At 38.8% G+C, this 19,186-nt stretch overlaps 2 protein-coding genes across 13 annotated transcripts in view; one reads left to right on the top strand and one right to left on the bottom strand.

Moving 5' to 3' along the window:
• The window catches only part of LOC133516453 (angiopoietin-related protein 7-like), a 25,882-nt gene extending 23,651 nt beyond the window's left edge, over positions 1-2,231 (top strand). For both annotated transcript variants that reach the window (XM_061849420.1, XM_061849411.1), the window contains exon 8: positions 1,597-2,231. In XM_061849420.1, coding sequence (XP_061705404.1) covers positions 1,597-1,737 — 141 coding nt within the window. In that variant the 3' untranslated portion in view covers positions 1,738-2,231. The remainder of the gene's footprint in view (positions 1-1,596) is intronic.
• The window catches only part of LOC133516403 (polyhomeotic-proximal chromatin protein-like), a 47,901-nt gene continuing 30,933 nt past the window's right edge, over positions 2,219-19,186 (bottom strand). For 5 of the 11 annotated variants that reach the window (XM_061849336.1, XM_061849328.1, XM_061849321.1 and 2 more), the window contains 10 exons: positions 16,089-16,241; positions 14,779-14,920; positions 14,442-14,617; positions 13,641-13,764; positions 11,483-11,574; positions 11,303-11,402; positions 11,133-11,198; positions 10,642-10,895; positions 9,918-10,137; positions 2,219-5,371 (listed from right to left, as the gene is read on the bottom strand). In XM_061849336.1, the coding sequence (XP_061705320.1) occupies positions 9,919-10,137; positions 10,642-10,895; positions 11,133-11,198; positions 11,303-11,402; positions 11,483-11,574; positions 13,641-13,764; positions 14,442-14,617; positions 14,779-14,920; positions 16,089-16,241 (1,326 nt within the window). In that variant the 3' untranslated portion in view covers positions 2,219-5,371; position 9,918. The remainder of the gene's footprint in view (positions 5,372-9,917; positions 10,138-10,641; positions 10,896-11,132; positions 11,199-11,302; positions 11,403-11,482; positions 11,575-13,640; positions 13,765-14,441; positions 14,618-14,778; positions 14,921-16,088; positions 16,242-19,186) is intronic. The other 6 variants (XM_061849368.1, XM_061849392.1, XM_061849375.1 and 3 more) reach the window with 4 other exon arrangements.

Genomic DNA, 19,186 nt, shown 5'->3' on the forward strand with positions numbered 1-19,186 from the left:
CTCTTTATTTCCGTTAAAACAAATGCTACTGAAAAAATAAAAAATGACATAATGTGGTGGATTTTTAAGCGATAATTAGGTATATACCACACATAACACTTATCTCGCCGTATCTATAATGAATTGGAACCTAAAAAAGAATCGTATCGCAGTAATTGCGTTGCACAAATGTGGGCACCCGCCAAACATGATTTTGAAGTTGCTTGAAAACCTAAAAAACAACAAGCAATTTGTTTATCGCACAACTAATAGATACAATAGTACTCAGAGTAAAAAAAAAGAAGCTCCCTAAAAAAAGTTATCAATGAAGACCTTGGACTAGCTTACCGCAGACAAAAAAGTCATTTGCTTAATGGACGATTAAAGACTATGAGGCTAGAAAGAAGTCGCGTGCTATTGAAGCGGTGCGCACAACATGGCCACTGAAAAATACTATTCACAGATGAAAAAAAATTTACCGTTGAAGAATGTTGTAACCGCCAGAATGACAGAGTGTATGCAAAAAACAATCAAGAGGCGATTGCGGCTGTTCCGAGAGTGCAACGAGGCCATCATCCCTCTTATGTGATGATTTGGCTGGGTCTGTCATACTCAGGGCTAACACACGTCCAATTCTGTGAAAAAGGTGTGAAAACTGGGGCCAAAGTTTACCAGGAAACTGTTCTCGAACCAATAGTGAAGCCCTTAAGCCACACCCTATTTCAAAACCAGCCATGGGTCTTTCAACAGGATTCCTGCACATAAGGCAAAAATAACTCAAGCCTGGTTTCGAAGGAACAAAATTGACTTTATTGCCCACGAAGACTGGCCGTCCTCCAGCCCGGACCTTAACCTCCTGGATTATGCCATATTGCAGGTTATTGAGGAGAAAGCCTGTGCTAAACCCCACACAAATCTTGACTCCCTCACGCGGGCCATAATTAATACAGTGACGGAATTATACATGACAATCGTGCGTGCCGCTATTGATGACTGGCCTCGTCGTTTGAGGGCCTGTGTCAAGGCCAGAGGAGGCCATTTTGAATGATATTGTCATATGTAATTCCTGATTTTGTGTACTTCATTTTAATATATAGTTTATTCAACTTTCGTTCGTATATTTTATGTAGATAAAGATTATTGCAGTAACAGAATTTAGTAACCAACTACGTAGGGATAGGTACGTACTTCGTTTTTTATATCATTAGAAAAAGGGTAAACAGGCTTGACGTGTCCTTTTATTGAAAAACGAGTTCCTAGTGAAGTATTAAAAAATAGTTACTATTACTTATGAAACTAAAAGAGTATAAATGATAAATTAGGTATAATTGTTACAAATTTGCAGTAATGTATTTTTCAAAAGGTCTTTCAATTATTTCGCGTCAAGATTGTTATACCCTTTTTTAATGATAAAGCTTGCTATACTATTATTGCATAATTATGTCATCCATTTCATGCAATACAAATTATGAAAGCTATGAAGGATCTGATTATAATTACTTTCTCGTATTGTTTGTCATAGACACTGTTGCACGGCGAAAGGGCTCAGTTTAAATAAGTTAAGTACGCATATACTAGTTTCGGCCACACCACACCTGAACAATGAATGTTTTCCAGCATATGACGGAGATGCGCAGCGAGGTGCAGGGGCACGTGAAGCCGAGCCACGGCAAGGGCGTGAAGAGCAAAGCGCGCCGACCCGACTACCGCCTCGGCCAGCCCGCCGCCAGCGACGCCTTCTACGCCGGCTACGCGTAGCTCTCACACTAAACGCTCATTGACACGGTGCGAGAACTCGCTTGCGACTTTCATTACATTGCGGTATTTGATCGGTCGGCCGAATTGGTTGTAACCTCAGTAGTCCGTAATGTAACTATAATCGTATGCGGGATCGCGTGCCGTCTAAATCATCCCTAACTGGACTATTTTTTATCGTAGGTGCAGTTCTGACTTCAAATTATAACTTTAAACTTTACCGATTATATACTTGATTTAAACTAGATTCATGGAAGCTGGCACGTGTTTTACAATCTGTTTAATAAGGAAGTTTTTGGGCCACAATATACATTAAAATGTACCTACAGTTAGTAACACAACAAAAAAAATCTTGATTATAGAAATTGTATAAGAAAAATTAAGAACTAGAACAGATACATTTTTCTAGCTCTATTAAATGAATATGTGTCAGAATTTGTGAAATGTCTTACAACTATGTATTTGCAAGTGATAAATAAAAGAGTTTTTTATCAGTCTTATTTGTTTATTTTTTTCTAATGTCGTCGTGAGCGTCTCCTTGAGTAACATTTTGAGCAAAGTAGGTACCTCAAGCCTCTGGCTAGCGAGACTCTGCCGCTGTTGCATGGAAGCACAGCAAGTCAGCCTCGCTGAACTTTATATGTTTATAAATATCGGCGGATACTTTGTATAATTGTTTCATTGTGTCTCTGTGTTATGACTATTAATTAGGTAAAAACTCAAGAAGTATTCACAGTTAAAAATGAACTTCGATATATTGCAGTCAATCGCATACGAAATTTCCGTTACACTATACCAGTCCCATGATGATCCTACAACATGGTTTAACGAAGCATATAAACGGCTCGGCCTCGGCCAACATCGCGCGACGCTGGCAGCGGCGAGCGGCGGCCACAGGTGGGAACCAACGGTCGGATCGCTACTTATTTCTCGGTCCCACCTATGGCCGCCGCTTGCAACTGCGGCAGCGTGCGAATTCGTGTCTGGGCCGTAATAGTACTGTTCTCTAAGTACCTATGAATTTTTAATAATGGCTTATTTGTAGACGCAATGCAACAATTTTGACAAAAAATCAGATCCTATAACAGTGCTCAAACTGTCGAAAGAGAAACTAATTTAGTAATTTACTACACATACATCTTTATAATCGATATCACAAATATGTATAAATGTAACAATAATAACTACCCAGTGCAAACCACACAAGGTGCCTGAATAAACGTGTAAGGACGCAAAATAATTATTTAAATTGATCAATACAAATTCAGTCACTTTCGGTACTATTGTTCACTCTTTTTGAAACAGGCATCAAATGCGATCGCAGCAGGGGACGCCCCGTTCTGTACAACACTGGGTTTAAGAAATTAGGATAACATCAGTCCACACTTTCGCTACCTAAAACGCGAAACGCGGGCTCTTTTAGGATGCAAGTGCATAAGTTTGATACTAAAAGTGTTGGTAGACTCCCTTGGTCGTATAGACTTAGGGCTTACTTAGGCACAGAAACTGCCTGCCGCGGGACTTACATTTATCGGAGTACATCGATAACATTTCACATGGAAGTGATATGCTAATATAAATAACAGATAGTAATTAAATCGTACATTAATAAGACCTTAATTAGTTACAAAAAAAAAACAGCTGAATTTACACCCGACCTGGTTTTGGTATTATTTTAACAACCACTTTTATTTACATTAGCCTATATGTCGATAAATTTGTCGCAACGACTATAATGGTGACAGTCACATTTTAGTTAGTAATAGTTAGTGGTTAGCGTGACTTTAAAGCACTGGCGGGCAGGCCGCGAGGAGCTCCGACGCCGCCCGGCTCGTGGCTCGCGGCTCGTGGCTCGTGGCTCGCGGCTCGTGGCTCGTGGCTCGCGGCTCGTGGCTCGTGGCTCGTGGCTCGTGGCTCGTGGCTCGTGGCTCGTGGCTCGCGGCTCGCGGCTCGCGGCGCGCGCGACGCAGCTACACTCCTCGCGATATACATATCATACAACTATCACACAAACCCAAAATTATATAGCACCATAATATTAAGTCAAATTTTAGGAAGATGTTAAATTATACGTTTTATAGCATTATTCATAAGATGACAATGAGTTCTCTTTTACAATTATAAACTATTCCAATATTATTGCACTTGCAATAAAAAACTTAAGACTATTCTAAATCAATAACAATTATTCTTTCAATTAAATTCTAAAGTTAGGATTTGTATAGAATTAGAAAACCATTGGTAGAGCCCATATTGCTTTTCTGTTAAGAGGACACCTAAAATTACACCATCTGAAACATATTCTAACTACATTAATTAAATTCTTAAATAGGTATTCTTAGATGTACATTATTAATCTTATTAATAACATTAGTACTAGAATCACTTATATGAATAAATACAACGCACACGCATCAGTATGTTAGTCGTCAGCACCAGAGTTGTGGTCACGCACAAAACACCATGACAGTAACGCCAGCAGGATATTGAAATTACCGTTCTTTTTTGTACCGACAAGTTTATTAGCAATTGTACAGTTGAACACAGTTTCTGCGCCATCTCAACTCTCCTACCGACCTTTGTAGAGTCGATGGATAAACAACGTGTTTTCTTTACCTACGCTTGATACTGACACGAATGAATGGTATTTATTTGCTCATCGACACGTAATTTAGTTACTTTAAATATTTGAGACACTTATTATTCCATTTCGGCGAATCGTAGTCATTTTAGACACATGACATGAAATTGTAATTCAACTATTAACTCTTTCAATAATATTGGTCGTAAAAATCTTGGCTAAAATCTCTGTTAATGGATGCCAAAGTTTGTGGATAATATATACTACTGGCAGTTCTCACGCTACGCTACCCATCCGCTATTCATAATAATCGCCGAAATGAATGGTTGTTGTTTCTTTTGAATCAAAGTTATTATTATTCTTCTATAGTTATGAGAACGCCAAAGCTGAATAAGGTTCTCGAGACTTTTAAACAATGGGTGATGTTCACACGAGCATTGATCACGATGACATCAAGTGGACGGCGGTGACGCTACGTCGGCGGAGATACCCGCTTCCAAATAAAACAGAATCATCGAATAACGTAAACTATTACGCATGTGACGCTTAACACTAAATAGGCGGAACTTTCGACAACTCGTCCTCGAGTACTCGCGGGCCGCCGCGGGCCAGCCGGAGCCTGCAACACGTTTCGACCTAAGGATACTTAACTCACAAACAACGAGTTACTTGTTTCTATTCAATATTCACAGTAATACACTACAAATACATTTGAAAAACAATGCTTGTGTGGTTAATGGTATAAACAATTAAATAATATGTGCTAATAATATTACGTTCATTAGATTCATTTAAAAAGACAAATTTTAATAACAGTTAATTAATAACATAAATACAAAGTATCTACAACATACGTTATACAATACTTCAACTACTAACTATTACCATGAGTAATACCAATGGTTTTACAATAAAAGAATTGAAACATTAGACTATAAAACTATACACATGTTTTTACACAATTCGTTTCTTGGGACAATTAACTATGAACACATCACTAAACTTGCGTAGTACTTAACTCTATTGATGCCCACTCTGGATGGACTTAAAGCAATTCTGTAAGGGAAAAAATGTCGTATTAGTGTTATCATCTGTCATAAGTTCTCTTTATAGGTATAGGAGATGCCGTTTCATGCACATGATTGTGGCCTGACTAATTTTGTTGCGCCGTGAAGTAATTGTGATTTGACGACTATAAACTACAGTGTATACACCGTGTTTTATTTTTGATTTCCGTTAATTACAAGGGTGCATTCCTGAGCTTAAATTAAGTAACTTTCTCAAATACACCGGTATTCTAATTAACTACATTTCAGAGATAATCAATTTTTTATTTTTATCTTATAAGGCCCTTTACGAGCGTATAGACTTGCCTTGACTTTGATTTCGAAAAAAATATTATAACATAATAGCGAACCATGGCATGCATCCAAAAGTCCCAAGCCTAGTAGGTAATTACTATCTCGGACGATTGATGTTCGAAATGAAATTGATATGTAACAGTTTTCGATTGTTTCGTTGAATTAAATAATGCCCGTATTACAACAACGCTATATGCATCATTTAATTACTTTATAAAAATAAAAATATATATATTTTGTTAACTATGCCATTTAGTTTCCTTAAACGTACTCGTACTTACCTATACCCTGGAGTTAACGGAATTCAATAACCACTCACATGCTTTTGGTAGCTATAGCTACCAGCCGTCACCTTATTATAATAATAGAAGTCACTGAAGAATATCAAACAATTGAGTGGATTAAACACGGTGTATATGGCTTTTACTTGTTTAAGATACTTAATTGAGATTAAAATCGAGATTCTAGGGTTATCTATTAAAGTATTGTAAACCTTAAGGCTCTCTGAAGTGCCAACTGAAACGTCAATTGGAACTTCAGTCAGAGAGCCTTAAGGTCAACCCTCTGGTTGAGCCAGAAGAGTTTATAAAAAAATCGTAGAGCATTTTAGATAATACGTGTGCCAATAAATATGAATAGCAATCTTAAGGCCTTTCTCTGTAACTTAATCGATTTGTATCATGATTAACAACTTCCCCGATGGAAAAAACGGGTAAAGTGTGAGTTCGATTTACTCACGCACCGAGAATTCCGTACAAACTTTCTATTTTCTCTTGTAACCATAAAGGGGAAAGACTTTTAACCAGATAAGTATAATTGTGTACAGCACCATCTATCGGCAAATTGTCTAACTAATTTGCGTGACGTAATAACATATGTCGGTTTCTCGGGATAATTCTTTATCACGTGAACCGATTTAAACAATTTACTTTTATTTGAAAAAAGTTGTCCTTAGAGCAATGACATATAAATTTTAAGTATAATTAACACACGTAAAGGCGGTAAAAATTGCAAACTGAATTCGAAAACGTTTTTTGTTAAGTAATTAAAAAAAACGGGCAAAAGCATGTCCGGCCATGCTCAGTATAGAGTTCCGTAGTTACCATTTTGTCAGAATAGGCTAAATGGGGCTATTCGTAAAATAGTAAGTATAATGTACGTTACAAGCATAAGGCAGTAATTTCCGTTTGAAAGTTGAATCCCATTCGCCCCTCCTTAAGGAGCCAAAATTTCAAAGTCTAGTTACGTCAAGTGAGATATCGTTTGAGAGAGCTTAAATTGCACAATCCAATAAATTTCCTTTTATAGTGAAAAAAAAAAAAAGATTTATGAAAGATAATTAAAAAAAATACCACATCCGTGGAGGTGGAGGCTCCGCATCTGTTTACTTAAGACAAATTATGTTTTTTTTTTACTTAATATTAAAAATATTATAAAGGCCGTGGAAGGATAAGGGAACATTTTGTGCCTTAATAGCTTCTCGGCCTGTTTTTTTCTGATGATGTGCCAAGTCATTAGTAAGTGCTACACTAAATTTCAGCATTCGCCTCTTCTTATTTTTAAATAAAAAATAAATAAATGTCCTTGCATGAATATTTCCGTGTAAATGGAACGAATTATTTCATGCTTTACACGAGTGGGACGCTTAGTTTAGACCTCCAAAGTAATTATAAGCAGGTTAACACTCCATATAAAACAAGAAAAAAAAAATCTGTATACATACACAATATTTTTCAGATTTTTTTATACATTTTAAAACAGATACTTACATAATACCATATATTTTATTCAAGCTTTTAACGACATGTATTGTGCATCATGATGAAATTATTTAAATAAGTTGGTTAGTCCGGATTGATGTAATTAAATCCATCATACTAAACCTTCTTGCATATGTGTATCATAACTGGCCTGGAGCATAATACCGTTTCTGAAATTGTTTATTGAGATTGTTTCAATGGAGGCTTATATCTCGAAATCTCTTTAATCTCGATCAAGATCATAAAATAGAGTAAATAATATTTTTGATTAATATATCCTCAATTACCGATTGACTTAAAACAATAATTACTTCAGATTAGAGAGATTTGGAGATATAAAATAGATCGTGTGAAAACATGACACAGAGTCAGTGAAATAAAATCGTCACAACTTTCAAGATCGAGTGAAACCCGTATTTGGTCTTTATTAATTTGCATTAAGCAGAATGAGTTTATTTGAAATTCTCATCTCAGTAGGAGTTTCAGTGTATTCTACTCGCAATAAATAGCAAAGTGATATCCTTTTTGTCGATGTGTCAAATTGTGGCTTCCCATCAGAGAAGGGTCCTGGTCCTTATGCTTCATGTGCACAAGAGACCTTTCCATCAGAGAATTAAGGGTTCTTAGCCCCATTTGCATAAGGAACGTTTCCATCAGAGAAGTCTCCTAATGCACATGCAGCATAAGGATTCCTGATGGAAATCCACACATTATAATTTCAGAAACAGTATTATGCAGTATTAATACACATATGCAAGAAGGTTATGATGGTATTAATTACGTTCGTCCTTTACTTCCTTACGAATGAGATAATGTGTCGAAAAGAGATGCATATATGTTTGTTATTTCTCATTTACGTAGGGTGTCACAAGTTTTGTGCTTCGCTATGGATGTTCTGTGTCGACTTTTTATATCGCTAAATTATGCGCTTAATAGTTACAAAATATACAAGGCAGTATACATATACATCACCAGAGATGCACAAGATACCCTATAAAAAGTATCTAAAATACAAGATACTAGGAAGTCAAATATTTAATATCAAATACATGATGCTTTTGGGACTAGTATTTGAAATACTGTTTTCTAAATAGCTTTTTAAGGTATTTGGTAAGTTCGCCCATTGTACAATATTTAATGTGCAATGAGGTTTAACTAACTAATTTATGTGTATACTGTTTTTGATCACTTATTTCATTCGCCTCTGTCTAAATTACTAATCGTTGCTCCAATTTCAGTAATAAGTAATAAAATAGAATTTAAATAAGTACAAGATAGGTAAAACAACAGAATAAGGAAAGTTCATTGTGATTATTACTATGATTGTCGATAAGTTATTGATCCGAGGTCGATAAAACACACACGTCATTATGCAAATAAACATAAGCTTAATTAGTTCCAAGAAAATTTCGAAAATACATGCAAATATCTATAGAGAATTGAATACGGTGTATTTATATAAACTACTCATATATTTTTTTGTGTTTAGGTTAGGTCCTATAAATTGATATCATCAAAACTAAATGAAACTCACCGTTTAAAGGTTACCGATTTGTGTGTATTTTATTTTCTTCCTGATTGTGATTTTCAGCCCTCGATCACACAAGACATTGTCACATGAGGTACTTTGAACCATTATATATAAAAACTCAGCACGTTTTCCAACACTCATTCAGGAATAACATATAAATAAAATTCTGCAATATGACCGGTGAAAAACCGCGAAATCTTTCAACTAATAAAATACGACTATGTAAAGTTGGCACATATTCACACTTTACTGTGAAATAACAAACATATATTTAATTTGGCTGTATTATATTACATCCAATGACATCATCCATTTGACATTTTGCTTTGTTCATTTTAGTGACAATCTAAAAAAAAAACGAAAGTTATTAGGAATTTTTGTCTCATTCTCTCGTGGGCTACATGCAATAGCGTATTGTGAAAGCCGATATATTTAGCCGAGCTCTTATTTTTGCCCGGCTTCTATGCTTTAGTTATTATTCTGAGGTTAACCTTTTCATAATGACATATTGCGGGTCTTCGTTCGAGCGCCAAGAGTTCGAGGGTTAGATAGTTACTTTTACCCGAGTTAAACACTCTACTTTTCATTTCGACTATGAGGAAAGTCAAACACAAGAAATGTAGGTTATGACTGGAATTGGCGCCATCTACAAACTTAAATTGGAATGTGTCTGAACCGGCCGTATTGAGTATATATATTTTTTTAATTATTCTTCAGAAATCTTTTTTTCACGATAAAAGATAATTTATTGAATTTTGAAATTTTGGAACCCTCTCGCATTTTCCATAATAAATTAAAAAAAAAACCCTTTCAATGCGTTCGCGTTACCCTTGTTCATAATTATTCAAAATTTCTAGTGCTATTACCAAACTTAGGAAAATTTTTGTTTAATGTTTTTTTTGCAATTACTGAGTTTTGGTGACGAAGTAACGATATTTCGCATAGTTTACCTCAGTCGTGGTCGTGCTGCGGCTGGTCGGAGTCAGGGCGCAGCGCGTCGATGCTGGCCACGATCTTGAGCGCGGGGCCGAGGCGCATGGACAGCGCCATGACGAGGTGCTCGGCGCGGATCAGCAGCAGCGCCTCGCCATCCACCTCCTGCATGAGGAACTCGTCCGCGTAGCCTGCGCACCCGGGGATACTGCGGATGAACTCGCACACCTCCGCCACCTGCACACGAGTACAGCACCTAACTAATACACATACTCATTGACACTTATTTTAATACAAATTCATAAAGTTATGAACGATATTTTCTTAAGATAAAACTGATTTGTATTGTATATTAGGCATACGGATTTTAGGTGATACAATATACGACTGTACGCATTAGCGCGAGCTACTTCCATGTGAAAGCAACCTTGAAATCTAAAAAAAAAAACAGGTGTTCCATACTAAAGTTGCTGGGTTTTTAGTGATTTGAGAGTTGCTGCTATAGTAAAAGCCGATCATAGAAATGAGTACAATCGCGTAAATATATCTTGAATCACTTAAAAAATGTCACTTCGGCTTCAGCTTCGTTAAATAACCTGTTTCTTGTTTCTAACAGCATCGAATTCGGGCTTACAATCGTCGCATTGTAATAAGAGCGACCTTAAAATATATATTTTTTTGTCATTATGTTCGGAATCAATGGATTCACATTGCAAGTCGTACAGCAAGGTAAATACTCACCGTCCACTTGTTGACATTGGGCAGTTGCGGCTTGCTGGCGGCATCGTCCGCCGCCGGCGCGGGCTCAGCGCTGGCGGCGCTCTCGGTCTTGACGGTGGCGCCCGCGCCGGCCGGCGCGCCCGCACTCGCCGCCACCCTCGCGCCCGCGGCCGCTCGTGCACTGACGTTGCTCTCGCGGTCGCTCTCATGGCTCGAGCTGATGCGGGGTAGATGATGATGCCCACTACTGCCACTTTCCAACATTTGCTTTTTCCCTGCACGACGTAAAATTGCTTATTGTATTTTGCCATTCGGTTCCAAACAAATTTAGCCGCTCATTTTCAAAGAAAACATTAGCTTGTGAATTGTTCTCAAAGAAGATGCTCAATTATTTAGCCATAGCAAGAGGTTATAAACCTCAAAACGTCCACAAAAAGTCACAGATGGGTTAGTAAGCAAATTTACGGTGAAATGCGGCGAGAAATGTCCGGCTAAGTGTATTCACTACTAACGTTTGAGCCCGGCGAGGACTACTGTATAATTCTCTTGGTCAGGGAGCAGTCGGATGATCTGCTTGCCTGATAAATAAAATTCAAGTATAAATAGCTACTAGTGGGATCAGTAATAACTTAAGTAGGGCAACAGAAATAGACTTGTAGAAATATAAGTTTAGGTGACTTACGCGGGGGCTCGTCGCTCGAAGGCTGTTTGTTCTCCTTGTCGTCCTTGTCGGCCGCCCATTCGCGCAGCGGCCGGTTCACCTTGGGGTTAAAAACATTATTCTATCACAGCTCTAAATATACAGTCTGTCCTATAGACGGGACTACAGCACATCGCGGTATCAAGCACACTGGCAACTTACGGCAAACGGCTCGCCCGCCTCCTGGATCACGTAGCCCTCGATCACGTGCGTCAGGATGTTGGGCTTCACCATCGCTTTTGGTAGCCCTTTGTCTGCAATGAAATAAAAATTTACCATATTTCCAAGATGAGAAGGATAAGGAAGGGAAAGATGTTAGATATACATTATTACATTAAATAATGGTAAATATTAAGATTAGACAAACACTCCATAAATTAACAACAATCCTGTATGCAAAAAGCATATATGATTGCAAAGATTACACAGACCAACATCTCTAGAATTATGTCGTATGCATAATTATTAGCTCGCAATTTGAGTTCTGATCCTTTTCAGGTGTTCTTAGGCTTCAATAAATCCAATGTTACCTGGCTGAAAAGAGGAGACGCCCGCTATAATTCCCTCAATACAATTCTCTTTTTTTTTATTAATCAATTTTCAAATAAGCTTACGGTGTAGACCAAGGCGTAACATACATATTATGTTTATGTCACACTTACTCCAGCCTTGAGTCCAGGGTCAGTCCTAGGTCAGTTACCTCATCAACATGATCCATCACTGCGTCAGCGATATTATTTGATAAGAGGCGACCGAATTCTAGAGGAAGTAATCACTTTACACTTAGAGATATTAAAGTGTAATTGATTGGTCTCAGTCCACTCGGTCACTGCATCAAGGTCCCGCTGGAGAGCCTCCAGATCAGACTTATCTCCCATACCCAAAAACAGCTTCAGATCGTCAGTGAACAATAAACAACCCGCAGCGCGTACCACCCCCGGCAAGTCATTTATTATTATCGTAAATAATGTAGGGCCGAGAGTGCTACCGTGACTCACGCCGGACTGAGTGAAAAATGGTTATGAACTGTAGCCACCCCACTCAACATACTGGTTTTTATCACGAAGAAAGCTATATAGAAATTTCAGTAAATGCGGCGTAAAACCCAGCTACATTTCTGAAGCAGGATGCCATTGTTACCAGATCAACTGCCTTTTTGAAGTCAAAGTAGGCCGCATCAACCTGCAGCTACTGATCCCTGACGTGGTCTACAAAGTTGACATGATTGGTGACAGCACAGCTATAGGTCTGATATCGGGCACATTAATACTAGCGCCGCCCTTGGGAACAGGAGTCACCCTAGAGACCTTCCAACAGGCGGGCAACTGCCCACTTTTGAGACGTAGGTTAACCCTTTAACCATTTGACATTCCTTTCTAGCCACTCGATTTCGAACCGTAGTTCTTATAGTAGAGATGCGTTTTTGTTTTAAGTATGATGGCAAGTATTTTGGCAAAAAAGAAGGTATATTATCAGGTCCCGCCGAAACTCTCGCTTTGAAACGTTTTGCTGCCTTACGAAAGTCTGAATCACCTGTCTTTTCCAGTGACACGCGCGCAGCACTAACTGGAAGGCCAGCACAACTTTGCGCCGCCAACTCAGCATTCAAGAGTGTAACATATCCTTGAAAAACTGAGGCGAAGTACTCCGCAAAAGAGTCTGCTGCCACCGTTTTCCCATTGTCCATAAACTCAGTGTCAACAATGTCTGTCCTTACTTTTGCTATCAACATATTTCCAATTCTCATACATTCGCTGTCGAAAAAATCACACGTTTTTTACAGATCGGACTTAAGTGGTTCTAGTTCTTAGTTAAATGTACTACCTGGTTAATATTGGTATTTATTTGAACTAATAATATGCATACGACATTCTTCTAGAGATCCTGGTCTAACAAACCTACTATTACTTTTAGCTGAATTTACAATGAACTGAAGAAATAATATGACTTGAACTTTTACTGTTGCTATTCTGCCCCGTAAATTAGCCGAAAGAGTTTACCTACTGGCCAACGGCTCCCAAACTCAAACGGTCACCATAGCCACTAGTTGAACCTCCAGTAAAGTGCAGTTCAATAGAAATTACAAATAATGTAAAATAAACCAATTTAACTTCATTACTTCCTAATCTCGCAAATCTTTTAAATTTTATTATTAATATTTCATTGAAAAGAACCTTCGTAAGAATTATTAAAAAAAGGTTATATGTCAAATGCTAATAAAATCTGTCATATTTGTTTACATTATTTGCAATGTGTATTGAAGTCGAGTTTTGAGAAGGGTCGGTGATAGAGCCACATGGCATGTATTGGTGGGTGGTACCTGGCTGGCTGATGTGGCGCGGCGCGCACTGCGAGCTCTTGAAGAGCGGCGCGGCCGCGGACACGGGCGTCGTGACGGCGGCCGTGGTGCTGGCCGGCGCGCTGGCCGCCACCGTCGTCACCGCCTGCAACGTCTCATTATCACACCGATTCCACGACAGATATTTAATATACAACCTGTAACGTTTCACTCTTTGCGTTTATTTCTCATTTCTACTTATTTCCGTTACATTATCAAGAGTAATATCGTAACCGCTATCATTCAATTTACGCAAACAATGGCCGCTGCGATATCTCATAGAATTGAGAAAAAGTGTCCGCAGTCTTTATATTCTTGAATTATCGACGCGTCAGAATAAGGATTCGAGCTCATAACTTTTTCAAGACTTGGACAAATTACGCACCCTCAGCCATTCCTAATCGCTCGGACACTACTATGAGCAGTGGCCCGTTCACACAGCAAGTTTCATATTTTGTCCAGCCTGCAATCTCCTGCTGCTGAGGTCCTGAGCTTAATAGACACATCGAAGTGATGGACAAATAACCCTTCTTTACAAGCCCCTTAATGTATTGCCATGTGAACGGGTGCTGAGCTTACCGGACGCTTCCCGGGTCGGCCTTTCCTCCCGCGGGAGCCTCGCGCGTTGTTTTTTTGTACCGAGGCAGCCTCGCGCGGCAAACGTCCCGCGGCATTCGCCTGAGACGGCCTTGCGAGGCTGCCCGCCGAATCTGCCGCCTACAAAATGTGTCAAACGTGGCGTATCTTTCATATTCAAGCCGTTAAATAAATGTAAATACGTACCTGGGACGCTGAAGGTGTGGTGTGCTGTGCGCTGCTGGGCACGGGCGCAGGCGTAGGGGCGGGCGCTGGGGCGGAAGCAGCCGCGGGCGCGGACACAGGAGCGGGAGAGGGTGCTGCGGCCGCCGCCTCTGGCTCCTGCTTGGTTTCGGTTGATTTTGACTCGCCATTAGCCGGACCTGTTCAATATAATATGTTTTTAGAAAGAAACATTGATACGTATTTTATAAAAATAATTGTCAAGATAATGTTTCACTGTTTGCGGTTTCATTTACATGTGTGCTTCGAAGCGATTTCCAGAAACCAATAGCGAAGTACCCACGCGCTAACGTTTCCTTACCAACGGTGGCGGTGGGCGTGGGCGGAGTGTCCGTGGCGGAAGCGGGCGGGGCGGGCGGTGCGGACGTAGGGAAGGGTGTGCCTGCCGGCTCGCCAGTCGGCTCCGTGGCCATCGGCTGCGGCGCTATCTGCTGCACCGGCGTCTGACAATTAATTAATTAAATTAATATATGGTGACAACCTTACACGACCTAGCGACAAACTATGTATATGACGGCGCAACGCAAGAACCTTCATAGCTATACATATAAGGGTCAATTTATATCTGTCAAAGGTTGGTTGTGGACATAAAGCACATTAATTTTATTTAGTTTAAGGATAAGGATTTTATCGCTTCGTGTAGGGTTAACTTTGGTTAACGACTGATGTTACTGACTGATATTCTGAAGGAAGTTTAATTTCGATGAATTTTCCAATATCTTCCATCTTGTCGCCTGAGCCTAGGCTCGTGGCGACGAATACCGTTAGAAAATTTAAACTTTTAAAAGGCACCGATATTTTCAATGAACATGAGTGGTCGTAAAAACATACACACAACTTAAACAAGCCGTCGGACTCCCACACAAAAAATATGGGAGGGTCTATGTGGGATGACCGCAAGCTGTCTTATTAGTTTCATGTTTAATACACATGTAGCACATTGTATGAGAGGCCGGAAAACCGCTCAAAGATGGACGAGTGAGTTACGTTAGTGGAGGCCCTCAAATAATACGAGTCCATCTTTAACGTTTCCGGCCGAGGCATTATATAGTGCTTTACATTAATAGAAATTAATATTTACATTGGCGTGACAATTGTTGAAAGAAAGCAATGCATTTTTTGCCAAAAACATTTATATTTTCTTCACTAGAAGAACTCATTTTTATAGCTTAGATACGTGTTTCTTGTATTTTTGTTATCAAACACAATTTACACCATTGTATTTTCCGATCCCGCCTTTTTATCTTTTTTTATCACTTTTAAGAGGCGTTTTTCTGTTGTTTGCTTCAAACAGACTCTAAACTTAGAAGCGTTTTTGCTAAAAAACCACAAACAGCTACATAAGTAAAAACTCCTAAGCGTGAATACAATGGTTATAACGGTTCTTTTTTTTAACAAGTAATTGGTCCTATAAATAACCTAATTTTATTTTCGAAGGAAAAAGTTGCGCCAAAAAAGGCCTTTTACCATCACCAATGACAGATGATGATAACAATGAAACATTGTAGTAGTGGTGATTCAGGTGGTACAGCTATTGCCTACTTTACAGCTTGGTTTTAGACCATCTATTTCCACATTTTCGAACAGTGGCGTGAAAAAGTAATCAGTGACCTGCGATTGCGACGCGTTCTTGTCGTCCTCGCTCTTGACGTGCACGAGCGCGGCGGGCTGCGGCAGCGGCAGCACGGCGCCCGGCACCGGCGCCGCCATTAGCCCCACGCCGCCGCCCAGCGTCAGCTGCGGCGAGCTCAGCCCGCCGCCCACCTGCACGTAATCACACCATTCAACGATACAATTAAGTTGGCGAGTTCGCGAGGCGATCAAATCGCCCAGCGTTCAAAAGGAAAATATTTACACTCTTACCATTGACCAAAGAACTGTTAGTAGACGTATACAGTTGAAGAATGTCATAGAACGCTAACAAATGGGATGGATTTGCTTTGCTTGTTGGCAACACAATTTGTGAACAAAAAAACGTAAAATTCAATTCTATATATTTGGTGATTGCCGCCTTTTTTACTGACAGAATTAATCTGCCTGAAGTCAACGGAAATGTACAGCAGCCGTGCAGCGCCACTTTAATTCGCTGCCATAATCGCTACGTGATATACCTACTATTCAACCGTGTAAACGGAAGGAGGAATACAGGTGTTATCTGTTTCATTTATGTATTTATGTACACTTAGTTGAATTTAAGTATAATATATTAATCCAACGCCGTGTAGAACGCAATCCATTAAAACTGCTATTTTACATCGACCATTCTTTCAAATACAGTACATTTCGCTTTTTACGAAATAATAACATATACTACAGAAAAGTACAAACAAAACATTTCAGTAGAAGGTGCTGCAGGATTATTGCAGTATTTGTAGTTAATAAATTCCTAAATAAAATTCTTTCAATGTGTTTTTTTAATATCATCGTATCGTATGTATTTAATGAAAGCTAATGAGCTGCAACATCCTGCATTTATTTTAAGCAACTCCTCTGAAAAAAAAACCGTAAGTACCAACAAAATACTTTACAAGACACTGCACCTACTTAATCTTTCTGGTTGACTGGTAGAGAATGCCTTAAGGAGCTTAAGGCATTAAGTCCGCCATTTGTACCTTCATGTATTGTGCAATTAAGATTAAATAAATAAAATACTCAACTTTATCGTTTTACTACGTAATTAATTAATTATTTATTATAATTTCATTTCATGCTTTCATACAAAAGTAAATATTATAAAATAAACAACATGTAATAAAAAAATTGCTATGAACCCTACTATTTCATACAAAATTACAAATACAACATAGAACAATCAACTGGAAGAAATACATAGGTACATAAATAATAATTCATTTGTCATTCACTAAACATTTAAGTTACATTTGAATTGGCATTAACAAGCCGTTCAAAACAGCCCGGCTGCTATAAATACTTTTACAAAGACATTATTTCTGCAATATCGACGACACATGCAGACAGCTCCATTAAATTAACAATTCCCACTGGCAAAAAATTCATAATCCAAGTTTTATTTCATTTCCAGAACAGAAACTACACTAACAGATTACCTACTGTTTGTGAATAAATATTTTATGAGTATCACGATGATGGCAAATGCGAGCAGGTCTATATGAAAACAAAAACGACGAAAAGGAACAAACGGAAACACTCGGCATGTGACATCCAGGAATGAACAAATCTTACGAATGTGGAAAATTTAACATGTAACGAGTGTTATAACTAGATGATGTCCCGTTACTATGATAAAACATGGAATCAAAAACACCTTTTTAGAATCAAAATGTGATAGCAAAAGCAATATTCGAAATACACTACTGTCGCAATACGTTATCAAAGAGAATTGATGGTAGGGTCTGTGCGGAAAGAGAACAGTCGTGGAATATATGAGGCCCAATACATTCCAAGACTCTTCTCTTTCCGCGCAGACTCCAATAGAGAGGTAAAGTCTAACCCCCTTATTCATAAAACTTCACGAACCTGATTTAGTTAAATTATGTTTTACAAACGATTCATAGCTAATTCAGGCCAGTAACGCGTTTATGAATAACGCAATAAGAAAAAAGATGGCGCTGTACTGCACCATATGTTTTGCGGTCACTGAATTGTCAATCAGAGAATCTTTTGACAATCAGGGTTACCGCAAAATATACGCAAAATGTATGGAGCTGTACAGCGCCATCTCAAATGTACCAATCAAATTCGAAGCACGAAATTGTCTTGGACTTTACACATTTTATTCAATCAATGTATCTTTGCATGTTATAAACAAGTAAGAAAAGTAACCCACGAACAAAATAAGAACGAACTGGGTGCGATGAAAAAATGTAGAGGCGGGGTCAAGTAACAATAATCTGCTCAAAACAACCATACAAAACTATCATTAGGCAAAACCCTTCACAGTTCTTGACAGCGACCATATTATTTTGCTTTATACTCGACACGATTGCTGTTGTATTTAAGTAAAATTATGAACTAAAAAAAAAGACAAGAAGAATAGGGCACAATGTTCCTCAGGTTACTCAATTTACTATTTACAATAATAATTAATATTCATCCAATGCAATAAGAAATAGATTTTTTTTTCTAATAAAAAACCGTCATATTTTGATGAAATAGTGTTGCAAGTTGTTTGGAGCAGGTTGTACGAGTTCGACGATAGTGGGCTACCTCGTGTTGCAGGAGCGCCGGCGCGACCTGCAGCAGCGACGACGGCAGCAGCGGCGCGCCGTCGAGCGCCAGCCCCGGCTGCCAACGGGACCACACTCAGACCACTACGACAACCTAGCCGAGCCCCACGCCGTCAGCTCGGCATTTAACCGCTCATTTCCAAAGAGCCCCAATTCATAGGATTTTTTTTATGTATGTGACCCAATTTCTCGCAGAAGGCTGGGCATATTTGAGAGATTCTTTTTTGTTTGTCTCAGTTAGGTTATTGTCATCATCATGATGGGTTACTGGAGAAATGGAGGGAAGTCGTCAAATATTTTAAGCACACCTATAGTGATTTGGATATTTTATATAGTAGCTCGTGCGTTTACTCTCGAAAATCACCATTTAGTGAAGTATAGACTGCTGATAATATGATGATCGCATTTTAACAACTGTTTCGTGAAGTCTGTTAATTTTTTTTGTATACCATTACATTATGTACATCGTGAAATTCATTCTTGCTTATGCGTCCGACATTT

The sequence above is a fragment of the Cydia pomonella genome, chromosome 1 (assembly GCF_033807575.1).
Source record: "Cydia pomonella isolate Wapato2018A chromosome 1, ilCydPomo1, whole genome shotgun sequence".
Taxonomy (NCBI): domain Eukaryota; kingdom Metazoa; phylum Arthropoda; class Insecta; order Lepidoptera; family Tortricidae; genus Cydia; species Cydia pomonella.